Source organism: Anomaloglossus baeobatrachus, chromosome 3 (genome assembly GCF_048569485.1).
Source record: "Anomaloglossus baeobatrachus isolate aAnoBae1 chromosome 3, aAnoBae1.hap1, whole genome shotgun sequence".
NCBI classification, from domain to species: Eukaryota; Metazoa; Chordata; class Amphibia; order Anura; family Aromobatidae; genus Anomaloglossus; species Anomaloglossus baeobatrachus.
The window spans coordinates 129762966-129776152 of record NC_134355.1 but is presented as its reverse complement, the minus strand read 5'-3'; the positions used below and the strand labels follow the sequence as shown (position 1 = coordinate 129776152).

General features: G+C 47.8%; 1 protein-coding gene across 2 annotated transcripts in view; it reads right to left on the bottom strand.

The window, feature by feature from the left end:
* Positions 1-13187, bottom strand: part of MTR (5-methyltetrahydrofolate-homocysteine methyltransferase) — a 188203-nt gene that overhangs the window by 50870 nt on the left and 124146 nt on the right. For both annotated transcript variants that reach the window (XM_075339442.1, XM_075339443.1), the window contains 2 exons: positions 4407-4514; positions 3808-3908 (listed from right to left, as the gene is read on the bottom strand). In XM_075339442.1, the coding sequence (XP_075195557.1) occupies positions 3808-3908; positions 4407-4514 (209 nt within the window). The remainder of the gene's footprint in view (positions 1-3807; positions 3909-4406; positions 4515-13187) is intronic.

The following is a 13187-nucleotide window of genomic DNA, read 5'->3' as shown; positions in this document are numbered from 1 at the left end:
CTCGTCGTCTGGGACAGGCATTATCACTCCTGCTGTTTGGAGCGAGTGGATTGCTGAGAAAAAAGCTTTGCGTCGTTTTCGAGTCTTTGGGGGGTTTGAGAGAAAGAACCGACTCGGGGGTCGGGTCCGAAATTCTATGTTTTAACCGGAAGACACAAGGTCTCGCACCCATTTGTCGTCTGAGGCGGCAGCCCAGATGTGTTGAAAGAGCCGCAGTTGACCTCCTACAATGAGTGTCTCTTCCGGCGCGCCGAAGCAGTCATGAGGGGGGAAAAGGTCGTGGCCGAGTCTCCCTAGTCCTGGACTGTTTCGGTCTAGGCTGCCATGACGAAGTGGGTTTTGGGGAGAGCTGAGAAGGTCAGTCTCTGCGTAGTCCGGGGCTGGTGGCGGGGACAGCATGGGATGTCGACCAACCAAATGAGTTCCGAAAGGAGCGGAACGAGGACTGTGGACGTACTTCAGCTGGGGGAGGGAGGTACTCTTTCCTCCCGTGGCGTCAGAAATGAGCTTGTCCAAACGTTCGCCAAACAATCGGTCTGGAAAAAAGGGAAGGCCCGTGAGAGACTGCTTGGAGGCAGAGTCCGCTCGCCATTGTCTGAGCCAGAGAGCTCTACGGATGGCTATGGTATTTGAGGCGGCAAACGCTGCGCAGGTAGCAGCGTCCATGGAGGCCTGGATGAGGTACTCCGCCGCAGCGGCAATTTCAGCTGTTACCTCTGTGAAGGTATGAGTGAACTGGGATTCCTCAAGCGAAGTGTTAAGGGATTCTGCCCAGACCGAGATCGCCTTTGCGACCCACACAGAGGCAAAGGAGGGCGAGAGGGAGGAACCCGCAGCCTGAAAAGCAAAGCGGGTGAGGTGCTCCACCTGTCTGTCTGTCGGGTCCTTGATGGAGGAACCATCGGGTAAAAACAGGAGAGTCTTTGTGGTAAGGCGGGAGACCGGGGGGTCGACCGAGGGCGGATCGGCCCAGCCCTTAGGGGCAGGTGAGGCAAAAGGGTACCGGGACTCCATGAGTTTTCAGTTAGTGAAGCGCCTGTCAGGCTTCTCCCTTTGCTTTGTGAGGATATCCTGAAACTCTGGGTGATCAGCGAAAACCTTTTGGGGTTTCCTTGCCCTCTTAAAGGAGACCGCATGGTCAGTGGTAGTGGATGGGGGATCCTCCACATGCAGAGTTTGGTTGATTGCTGCTATAAGGGAGTCTATTGCAGTTTGATCATCTGGGGAGGATGAAACCAAGGAATCCTCTTGGTATAAACAGCATTCTCCCTCCTCCATCTCTTCAGAAACCGTGGAGCATGTGGGAGAGCCTGCCCTGTGTGCTCCCGAGGGAGAGCCCGCTGGAGACACCCGGCCGTGTGCTCTTTTCCTGATCCCTGCAACCGGTGAAGCATGTGCCCGGATTACCTCAGAAGGATCCTCCATAGGGGTATCCTCAGGCTGCGTTCCGTCCAGGGACCCAGAAGGGTGTGGAGGACGACATTGCATAGCCAGCGCCAGGTTCTGTGACAGTTTTTCCATGGATTGGGACAGAAACGGTGCCCATTTCGGTGGGCTGGGGGCCCAAGGCTCTGGGCTGCCGGTTGCGGCGGTGGTGGCAGGGGGGTCTTGGGCTATAGGGGCACAGGACTCACAGAGAGAAGAGGTGTGTTTACGTGGTAGCTCAGCGTGGCAGGCAGTGCAGGCTGAATAATAGACTATGTGGGCCTTAGCACTCTCAGTGCCCTTAGATTTCTGCATGTTCCTAATAGGAGTATGCCAGGAGGGGGAGCAATGCTCAGTAGAGCTACAATTGAAGCAAGCACCTCACCAGGATCAGCTGATGGCCCTGGCCTCGGGAAGGATTAAGCTCTATGGAGATCTCGCATGCTTTCCTGGGGGGGCGGGGCTTACTGCGTCCGCGGGGGGGGGGGGCTTAGCGCTAAAAGAGCGCGAAGATGAATTCAGTGTGCCCCCCTGCTGTGGGTAGTAAAAAACGGCAGGAAGGGAGCTTCTGATATTCTTCCTCCCTCTCCCTCCAGTCAACACACAGCGTGTCACCTGTGGTTATCAGCTGGCTTTTCTGCTAGAGCAAATAAACAGAGCAGAAAAACAGCGTGAGTCCCTGAGCCCTGGGCCCTCCCCCTGCCACCGGGAAATTATCTGCAGGACTTTCTGCAAACAGCGAGGGACTTCCCCCCCCCCCCCCCGCCTCCAGCCAGCAAGCTAGAGAAAAGTTAACACTGTGTGCGCAGGAACCTTGTAAATGCTGCAGCGTCTTTTCTCCCTTTGTCTGGGAAACCAGTCAGGGGGGATCTCACCTTAAAACACTGCTTCCGTCCAGGCAGTGAAAATAGAGTCAGCTTGCTGTGTCCGGTCACACCGGTGTCATATTCAACTCTGAGCCTGCAAAGAGGGGATGAGGAATTGGTGCCATATTCAACTCAGAGCCTGCAAGGAGGAGCTGAGAAATTGGGCTATAGGGGCACAGGCCTCTACCCTGGGCTTTGGAAAATCGGTGTCTGTGGAACCCGTCATCCAGCCCAGGATCCAGCGTCGCAGGAGGGGGTACGTGGAGGCAACACTCCACGTTCCCGCCCGTTGATGGTAGTGGGAGATCGGTCCCAAAAGGAAACCGTCGCCCTCACAAAATAACAAACCTTGAAAGGAAGTGTCTCCTACAGACACTAAGCTAAAACTGGGGTTGCCTGGCCCGGCCAGGGGGTGTATACTGCAGAGGAGGAGCTATGCTTTTGCATCTACTTAGTGTCCTCCTATGGATAGGCAGCAATAATACCCATGGTCCTGTGTCCCCCAATGAGGCGTCAGAAAAAAAAAGTTTTCTAACTCCAAATGGGTGATCTCAATTAGCTATAGGCAAAATCCCCAAGGCACAAGTAAAGCTGCATCAAGATTAATAATAGACTCATATAGAGTCCAGATGTACTTCCAAATACAATATAGAGATATAGGCAGTGCTACTTACCGATGCCAGATCACCGGGAGTACCGGGATAACACGTGGGGACCGGCGTCCCAACACGTGTTTTGTGTTTCCCCCGACGAAGCACACTGCCTATATCTCTATATTGTATTTGGAAGTACATATGGACTCTATATGAGTCTATTATTAATACTTATGCAGCTTTACTTGTGCCTTGGGCATTTTCCCTATAGCTAATTGAGATCACCCATTTGGAGTTAGAAAAACTTTTTTTCTCTCCATCTCTCTGGGAAACGTGGGGTTCTTTCCCCTTCAGCCCCTCCTTCCTGTCCTATATTTTTGTATGTTTGTTATACCCTAAAGCATATCACTTTAATAAATGTTCTAATTATTTAAAATAATTGCTTATTTGGGTACCTTTCTTGCTTATAGCAAATTTAAAGACTCTTTTTTTTTGCTCTTTGATATTATGATTAGTCAGTTGTTGCTAATACCGTTATGCGATCTGCCCGTGGTCCTTGTTTGTTTCAGTATAAAAAGTTTTGTATTTAAATTAAAAAATATATACAAGTCCCCACAAAACCAAATAAATCAATAACTGTTCTGTGTGGTAAGAGATCTTGTGACAACTCACAGCTTTACAATGCATTATGGAATAACCACTGAGCATGATCAAAGCTACTCGAGTGGAAGATGGAACCCAGCCCAATGCGGAGTGGGGTAGTTTACAGAACACATGGCCCCCTAACAATACTAGAAAAATCTGAAATGATAATTCAAAAGCTGCACTTGATGAAGCTCAGACAAAATCTAAATATAAAAAAGGATATGGACTAACATTGATATTATTTACATGCATTTATTGTGTATTTCATTACAACGTACCTGAAATTGTTGCAGCCAAGCACTACGCCAACTATATTCTTACCAATGTCATGTACATCCCCTTTAACTGTAGCTATTACAATGGTTCCTTGGTATGGATCCTAAAAATATCCAGAAAAACAGAAAGATTTGGTTTATGGTAACATTAATAAGGTGTTATTTATATTTCATTGCTATAATGTATAGTGAAGTGAAAAGGGAAGATATCCAGCAACGCCATTAGGCAGGGAGGACCAATGTGAAGGAAAAAATTAGCAAGAAATGGAAGTTGCTGAAAGTTGCTCTACACGGCCATTATCGCCAGTCATAGACGTGAGTAGAGCAGCTTGTGAGGCTGGCGGCTCCATTCAGACCTGTCCAGCCACAGCCCTATGGCCAAGGAGAGAAAGGGACACAAAATCCACATTCTGGAGATTGGTGGGGGCCTTATCTGTTCATTACCTATTAATACAAACTAATGGCTTGAAATTACATTTCTAATAATATTTTAGATCCATAAAACAAAGTTGAACAAATAATAATAGAAATTGGTACCTTTATTATCACTGGATAACATGACATGTTTTTGGTAACTAGATTGTTATTGGCGAAAAACTCACATCATCAACTGTAATTCCAGTTATAGCTTTCATCTCTTCCCGCTCCTTTTCCATGAATGGAATCAGATATCCTACGGACTTCTTCATAACTCGAGCAGACTTGATCACCTTTACAGAGAAGAAAAGAGCAAACACTTAACTAATAAAGGGCCACAACCCCTATAACAAAGCCAGAGCATCAAACGGAGCAGCATGAAGTTGATGTGATGCGTGAAGAAGTAACAACGCAATCCAGGGCAGCCTGCCTTTTTCTAATCTTGATGGATTATTCTTAGGGTAGAAAAATAATCTGGCATTCAAATGAAGTGAAAGCAAAAGATCCCTTTAATTGGGTATTTCAAATAGCAGTGTTTAGTTTCTGACGTTTTGGTCAATCAATGCCAAGCACCATAGCGATTTCGCTGTACCCCACGCCGACCGGCTCCACCTGACCTGATTCCTGAGCTGCAGCATTCAGCAGCGTGTTATTACAGACCATCATTCATTCACCTAACGTTCATGACAGTGTTATGAGGAAGGTCATTGCTTGACCGAAACGTCAGAAACTAAAACACTGCTATCTGAAACACCCAATTAAAGGGATCTTTTGCTTTCACATCATTTGAGTGCCAGATTATTTTTCTATATGAAGAGACAGGATTGGACCTTATCTGAGCACCTATCATAACCTGTAGGAGTGCCGTAAATCCATAATTTAATGTGTTATTCTTAGGGTAGGTTACCAATCATCACCAATTGACATTCCATCACTAGGCATCCCCGCCGATCAGCCACGTGCAGTGCCAGCATACGCCGATGTAAACAGTGTATCAATCAGCTGCTTGCAGAGCTGGAAAATACCGCACATAATTAGTATATGGAGCAGAACAACAAACCTCTTCCTCCAGGTATTGTAGATCACTTTTCTATTATTGGATTTGGATTGGTTCTGCTCCATACACTGATCACATCCTGTCTTTCAGCTTGGAGGCTATTCAGTGAGGGGGAGGATGGGGCCGGACTCCCACCAAACTAATACCGATGACCTATCTTATGAATAGGTCTTCAAAAGAAAAACTGTTTGAAAAACCCTTTAACTCCTTAGTGACTGAGCCAATTTCAACCTTCATGACCAGGCCAATTTTTTTTTAAATCTGACCAGTATCACTTTATGTAGTAATAACTATGGAATGCATCAACAATTTTTTTTTCGTGACATTGTATTTTATGGTAGTGTTAATTTAGCTCAATACGCTCGTCGTTTGTGAAAAAAAATCTGAATTCTGGCAAACATTTTCAAAATTTCGCAGATTTAAAACTTTCAATTTTTATATCCTTAACCCGTTCACCCCCAGGAGATATACCGTTTTTCCTGTTTTGTTTTGTTTCTTTTTTTTTTGCTCCCCTTCTTCCGAGAGCCGTAACTTTTTTATTTTTCCGTCAATCTTGCCATATGAGGGCTTATTTTTTGAAGGACGAGTTGTACTTTTAAATGAAACAATGAGTTTTACCACATAGTGTACTGGAAAAGGGCAAAAAAATTGGGGAAAATTTTCAAAAACAAAAATTGATTTTGGGATATTTTATTCACACCCTGTTCACTATATGGTAAAACTGATGTGTCTGTGTGATGCCTCAGGTCGGTACAAAATTGTGGACACCAAACATGTATAGGTTGACTTTTATCTAAGGGGTTAAACAAAATGAACAAGTTTGTCCAAAAATTGTGGCACACTTTTTGCACCATTTTCTGAAACCCGTAGCGTTCCCATTTTTCGGCATTTGGGACTCAGTGATGGGTTATTTTTTGCATCTTGAGGTGAAGTTTTTAACGGTACCATTTTTGTTCAGATGCTATATTTTGATCGCCTGTTATTGCATTTTTGCGCAAAATTTGCAGCTGACAAAAACGTTATTTTGGCGTTTGGAATATTTTTTGTCGTTTACCAATCAGATTAATTGATTTTATATTTTGATAGACCGGGTGTTTCTGAATGCAGAGATGCCATATATGTGTTGGGGTTTTGTTTTGTTTTTTTAACCTTTTAATTTTCAATGGGGCGAATGGGGAGTGATTTGAACTTTTAGGGGTTTTTTTTAATTTTTTAAAAAACTTTAAATTTTTATTTTTTTACTTGTTTCCCTAGGGGACTATAAGGATCAGCAGTCTGATAGCTTGATCATTTCTTTAGATCACAGCTGCGATCTGCTGAAATGCTTCTTTCCTCTCACACACGGTGCTCTGCCGGGTGTAAGAGGAAGTGACTCATGACCCTGTGCTACCATGGCAACCATCGGCTTTACGTGATCACGTCACGTTACTTCTGATGGAGGCTGGTGAGTGAATATTTACTGCGTACTGCGCTGTGACATATTAACAGCGTGATGTAAGTGATTAAAAGGCGCAGGTGCCTGGGAGGCACACGTGTCAACTGTTCAATTCAGCTCACATGTATTACCCTGACACGATCCATGACGTACCCAGTATGTAATGTGTTTTGAAGAAGTTAAAAAAGTTAGTCATGCTGTACTAGATAATTCATAGTAACATTTCCCACATGTTTACTTTACATCTGCATCATCTTTCAAACTTTTTTTTTTTGTTAGGATATTAGAAGGGTTAAATGTTAGAGGGCCTATATATTTTTTTTTACTTTGTAGGTGCTACACAGGAATGTATCCAAAAATTAAAAACAAACAAAAAAAAACACATTCTCTAAAATGTTGGTTTGGCACCACTTTTTTTTATTTTTATTTTTTTTTTTTTTACTTACAAGGGATAGGACGACTTAATATCTAGGTTCTTCTGAGGACACCGATACCCCATATGTAGTCAGAAATTACTGTTTGGACAATCGGGAGGACTCGGATGAGAAAGAGCACCATTTTTAGCTGAAATAGATTGCGGGTATAATTTCTTATTTGCAGGGCTCCCAAGATGCTTAACCCCTTCACAACAGAGGACGTAACGGTACGTCCTAAATCATGAAGGAGTAATCACCGCTTGCTCCTGCAGTGAGCCAGCGGCGATCCCCGCACATGTCTGCCACCCACGCTTGTTAACCCCTTAAATTGCGCTGTCAAAATGTGCCAGTACAAAGTAAAGCGCAGCAGAGGGTAGCGCGCACTTACACGCCGCCATCGGAGGCCCCATGACGTGATCACGAGGAGCCGATGGTTGCCATGGTAGCACAGGGTCATATGATGACTCCTTTGCTATTATGATTCACTTCCTGTTTCAGCCGACAGAGCGCTGACTATAAACAGAAGACGAGCATTTCTGCTGATTTGAGCAGTGCAACTCTCATCAAAAGAAATGAATCAGCGATCAGACTGCTGATCCTTACAGTCTAATAAAATAAAAAAAAAAATAATAATAAAAGTAAAAACAAAAGTTGTAAAAAAAATTAAAAAAATAAACATAAAAAGTTAAAATCCCCCCCCATTCGCCCCATTAAAAAAAATAGAGATATACACAGATTTGGTATAGCCGCGTTCAAAAACGCCTGATCTATCAAAATATAAAATCAATTAATCTGATTGATAAATAGGGTAGTGGCAAAAAAATTAGAAATGCCAAAGAAGGGAATTTTGTTACTTACCGTAAATTCCTTTTCTTCTAGCTCCTATTGGGAGACCCAGACGATTGGGTGTATAGCTACTGCCTCCGGAGGCCACACAAAGCATTACACTAAAAAGTGTAAGGCCCCTCCCCTTCTGGCTATACACCCCCAGTGGGATCACTGGCTCACCAGTTTTAGTGCAAAAGCAAGAAGGAGGAAAGCCAATAACTTGGTTAAACAAATTCACTCCGAGTAACATCGGAGAACTGAAAAACCGTTCAACATGAACAACATGTGTACCCGAAAAAACCCAAAAATCCCGAAGGACAACAGGGCGGGTGCTGGGTCTCCCAATAGGAGCTAGAAGAAAAGGAATTTACGGTAAGTAACAAAATTCCCTTCTTCTTCGGCGCTCCATTGGGAGACCCAGACGATTGGGACGTCCAAAAGCTGTCCCTGGGTGGGTAAAGAAATACCTTATGTTAGAGCTGCGAAGACAGCCCTCCCCTACGGGGAGGCAACTGCCGCCTGCAGGACTCTTCTACCTAGGCTGGCGTCCGCCGAAGCATAGGTATGCACCTGATAATGTTTGGTGAAAGTGTGCAGACTCGACCAGGTAGCTGCCTGGCACACCTGTTGAGCCGTAGCCTGGTGTCGCAATGCCCAGGACGCACCCACGGCTCTGGTAGAATGGGCCTTCAGCCCTGATGGAACCGGAAGCCCAGCAGAATGGTAGGCTTCAAGAATTGGTTCTTTGATCCATCGAGCCAGGGTGGCTTTGGAAGCCTGCGACCCTTTGCGCTTACCAGCGACAAGGACAAAGAGTGCATCAAAGCGGCGCAGGGGCGCCGTGCGGGAAATGTAGATTCTGAGTGCTCTCACCAGATCTAACAAATGTAAATTCTTCTCATACCGATGAACTGCATGAGGACAAAAAGAAGGCAAAGAGATATCCTGATTAAGATGAAAAGAGGATACCACCTTCGGGAGAAACTCCTGAATGGGGCGCAGCACTACCTTGTCCTGGTGGAAGACCAGGAAAGGAGCCTTGGATGACAGCGCTGCTAGCTCAGACACTCTCCGAAGAGATGTGATCGCTACCAGAAAAGCCACTTTCTGTGATAGTCTAGAAAGTGAAACCTCCCTCAGAGGCTCGAAGGGCGGCTTCTGGAGGGCAACTAGTACCCTGTTCAGATCCCATGGATCTAACGGCCGCTTGTACGGGGGTACAATATGACAAACCCCCTGCAGGAACGTGCGCACCGTAGGAAGTCGTGCTAGATGCTTTTGAAAAAAGACGGATAGCGCCGAGACTTGCCCTTTAAGGGAGCCGAGCGACAAACCTTTTTCTAACCCAGATTGCAGGAAAGAAAGAAAGGTAGGCAATGCAAAAGGCCAGGGAGACACTCCCTGAGCAGAGCACCAGGATAAGAATATCCTCCACGTTCTGTGGTATATCCTAGCGGACGTGGGCTTCCTAGCCTGTCTCATGGTGGCAACGACCCCTTGGGATAATCCTGAAGACCCTAGGATCCAGGACTCAATGGCCACACAGTCAGGCTCAGGGCCGCAGAATTCCGATGGAAAAACGGCCCTTGGGACAGTAAGTCTGGTCGGTCTGGTAGTGCCGACGGTTGGCCGACCGTGAGATGCCACAGATCCGGATACCACGCCCTCCTTGGCCAGTCTGGGGCGACGAGTATGACGCGGCTGCAGTCGGATCTGATCTTGCGTAGCACTCTGGGCAAGAGTGCCAGAGGTGGAAACACATAAGGGAGCCGGAACTGCGACCAATCTTGCACTAAGGCGTCTGCCGCCAGAGCTCTGTGATCGCGAGACCGTGCTATGAAGGTTGGGACCTTGTTGTTGTGCCTGGACGCCATTAGGTCGACGTCCGGCCTTCCCCAGCGGCTACAGATTTCCTGAAACACGTCCGGGTGAAGGGACCATTCCCCTGCGTCCATGCCCTGGCGGCTGAGGAAGTCTGCTTCCCAGTTTTCTACGCCGGGGATGTGAACTGCGGATACGGTGGAGGCCGTGGCTTCCACCCACATCAGAATCCGCCGGACTTCCTGGAAGGCTTGCCGACTGCGTGTCCCTCCTTGGTGATTGATGTATGCCACCGCTGTGGAGTTATCCGACTGAATTCGGATCTGCTTTCCTTCCAGCCACTGCTGGAAGGCTAGTAGGGCAAGATACACTGCTCTGATTTCCAGAACATGGATCTGAAGGGTGGACTCCTGCTGAGTCCACGTACCCTGAGCCCTGTGGTGGAGAAAAACTGCTCCCCACCCTGACCGACTCGCGTCTGTCGTGACTACCGCCCAAGACGGTGGTAGGAAGGATCTTCCCTGTGATAATGAGGTGGGAAGAAGCCACCATTGCAGAGAGTCCTTCTGTGAAAAGGATACTTTCCTGTTCAGGGATGTTGACTTCCCGTCCCATTGGCGGAGAATGTCCCAATAAAGAGGACGCAGATGAAACTGCGCAAACGGAACCGCCTCCATTGCCGCCACCATCTTCCCGAGGAAGTGCATGAGGCGTCTTAAGGAGTGCGACTGACCTTGACGGAGAGTCTGCACCCCAGTCTGTAGTGACCGCTGCTTGTCCAGCGGAAGCTTCACTAGCGCTGAGAGGGTATGAAACTCCATGCCAAGATACGTTAGTGATTGGGTCGGTGACAGGTTTGACTTTGAGAAGTCGATGCTCCACCCGAACGTCTGGAGAGTCTCCAGCGCAACATTCAGGCTGAGTTGGCATGCCTCTTGAGAGGGTGCCTTGACAAGTAGATCGTCCAAGTAAGGGATCACAGAGTGTCCCTGTGAGTGCAAGACTGCTACCACTGCCGCCATGACCTTGGTGAACACCCGTGGGGCTGTCGCCAGACCGAATGGCAGAGCTACGAACTGAAGATGGTCGTCTCCCCTCACGAAACGTAGAAAACATTGGTGCTCTGTAGCAATCGGCACGTGGAGATAAGCATCTTTGATGTCTATTGATGCTAGGAAATATCCTTGAGACATTGAGGCAATGACGGAGCGGAGGGTTTCATCCGGAACCGCCTGGCCTCCACGTGCTTGTTGAGCAGTTTTAGGTCCAGAACGGAACGGAAAGAGCCATCCTTTTTTGGCACCACAACCAGATTGGAGGAAAACCGTGTCTTGTTCCTGAAGAGGAACAGGGATTACCACTCCTTCTGTCTGCAGAAGAGCATCGGCTCGGTGGGGAGGTGGGGACGTTCTGAAGAATCGAGTCGGAGGACGAGAACAGAACTCTGTCCTGTGCACGTGGGCACAATGTCCCTCACCCACCGGTCTGTGACCTGTGGCAGCTAAATGTCGCCAAAGGCGAGCGAGTCTGCCATCAACCGCGGATGCGGAGAGATGAGAGAGCTGAGAGTCATGAGGAGACCGCCTTGGTAGCGGTTCCTCCGGCTGCCTTCCTTGGGCGTGATTGAGCCCCCGGAAACTGAGCCCCTCTGAGGCTTTTCAGCTCTTTTGGACGAGGACAATTGGGACCTGCCCAAGCTCGGGAAGGACCGAAACCTCGACTGTCCTTCCAGGACAGCATTAATAGGGTAAGTCGCAATGCAGACATTGCGAGGTTACGGACGCCCCTGCGGCACAAATGTACATATGCTCAAGACCAGCTGTGCAAGAACAGCTGAAAAGCTTAGGGTGCCCATACGGCTGTAAATGCCGGAGCAACCGACACGCCGATAGCCTCATAGACAGATTTCAACCAGAGTCCATCTGTCTGGCATCTTTAAGTGAAGTCCCATCTCCACTGCAACTATAGCTCTAGCCGCAAGCCTGGAGATTGGAGAATCCACCTTTGGACCCTGGGTCCCGCGCTTGACCACGTCAGGGGGAAAAGGATAACATGTATCCTTAATACGTTTGGAGAAAACGCTTATCTGGTAAGCGTGGTGTTCCTGGACTGCTTCTCTGAAGTCAGCGTGGCCAGAAAAATACTCAATATACGTTTGAGCTACTGAAATGGGACTTCTCCTGCTGTGAAGCTGACTCCTCCGCTGGGGGAGCTGAGGGAGAAAGATCCAACATTCCATTGATGGACGCTATAGGATCATTCCTTATGGCGTCACCAACCGGTGTATCCGGATTGAGAGCGTTGTCAGGATCAAAGTCCTGATGAGCTACGTCTGCCTCATCATACAGAGAGCCTCCTGGGACCCCCCCGGAGCACCGATTTTATTCCCAATGAGGGTGGCCAGGGAGCAATGATCCAGATTGCCCATGGCCTGTCCGGACTGCAAGTCTCTATCCCATTGCAACTCCATCCCTGTCCTTGGACAGGGTTGACAGGTGGTTCCTTTGGCCACGTCTAGTAGAGACCCCGGCTGACCAAGTGCTCCAGGGGAGCATTGCACACAATGGGGTTCAGTGCCGTGGAACAGTATCACATGCAGTAAAAACAGCATCGAAAGCCTGTGTTGCTTATATGCTGCTGCCGACTAGCCATCTAGGACATAGAGCCAAGAATGGCGCCGTACAATGCAATGTATAGCATACAAGCATAAAGTACAAATGAACACTGCAGCACATGCAATACAAGCAGCATAGAAAGCCTGTGCCTTGGCACCCCTGCTTTTCTGCTGCTATAGACTAGCCATCTAGGGGAATATAGCCCAGAATATCGACCATACAGTGCAATGTATAGCATACAAGCATAAGTACAAATGAACACTGCAACCCCTGCAATACAAGCAGCATAGAAAAAACCTGTGCCTCAGCACCCTTGCTTTTCTGCTGCTGTAGTCTAGTCATTCTAGGCGAAAATAGCCCAGACTAGCGACCGTACAGTGCAGTGTATAGCAAACAAGCATAAATACACTTCAGTACATGCAATACAATCAGCATAGAAAGCCTGTGCCTTAGCACCCCTGCTTTCCTGCTGCTGATGTGTCGCCATCTAAGAGGGCATATAGCCAAAAATAGCGACCTATGCAGTGTAAGCATAAAAATACAAATGGACAACTGCGGTATTTAGTGGGGTCAGCACTTCAGGTGCCGCTTACCGCCCGCCTATAAGCGGGTGTGTGGTCGCCCTAGTCCTGTGCCTGGTTGCCCAGAGTCCGATCTCTCAGCTCGGACTGCAGGAATGGCTGCCGGCGTCCTTCTCCAGCTCGTGTGAGTAGGGGCGGGCCGTGGGCGTGCCCCCAAGTCAGAGCGGGAAACCGGCGTCCCACAGTGTCCAGTGAGAGGGCTGGAGCATGTAA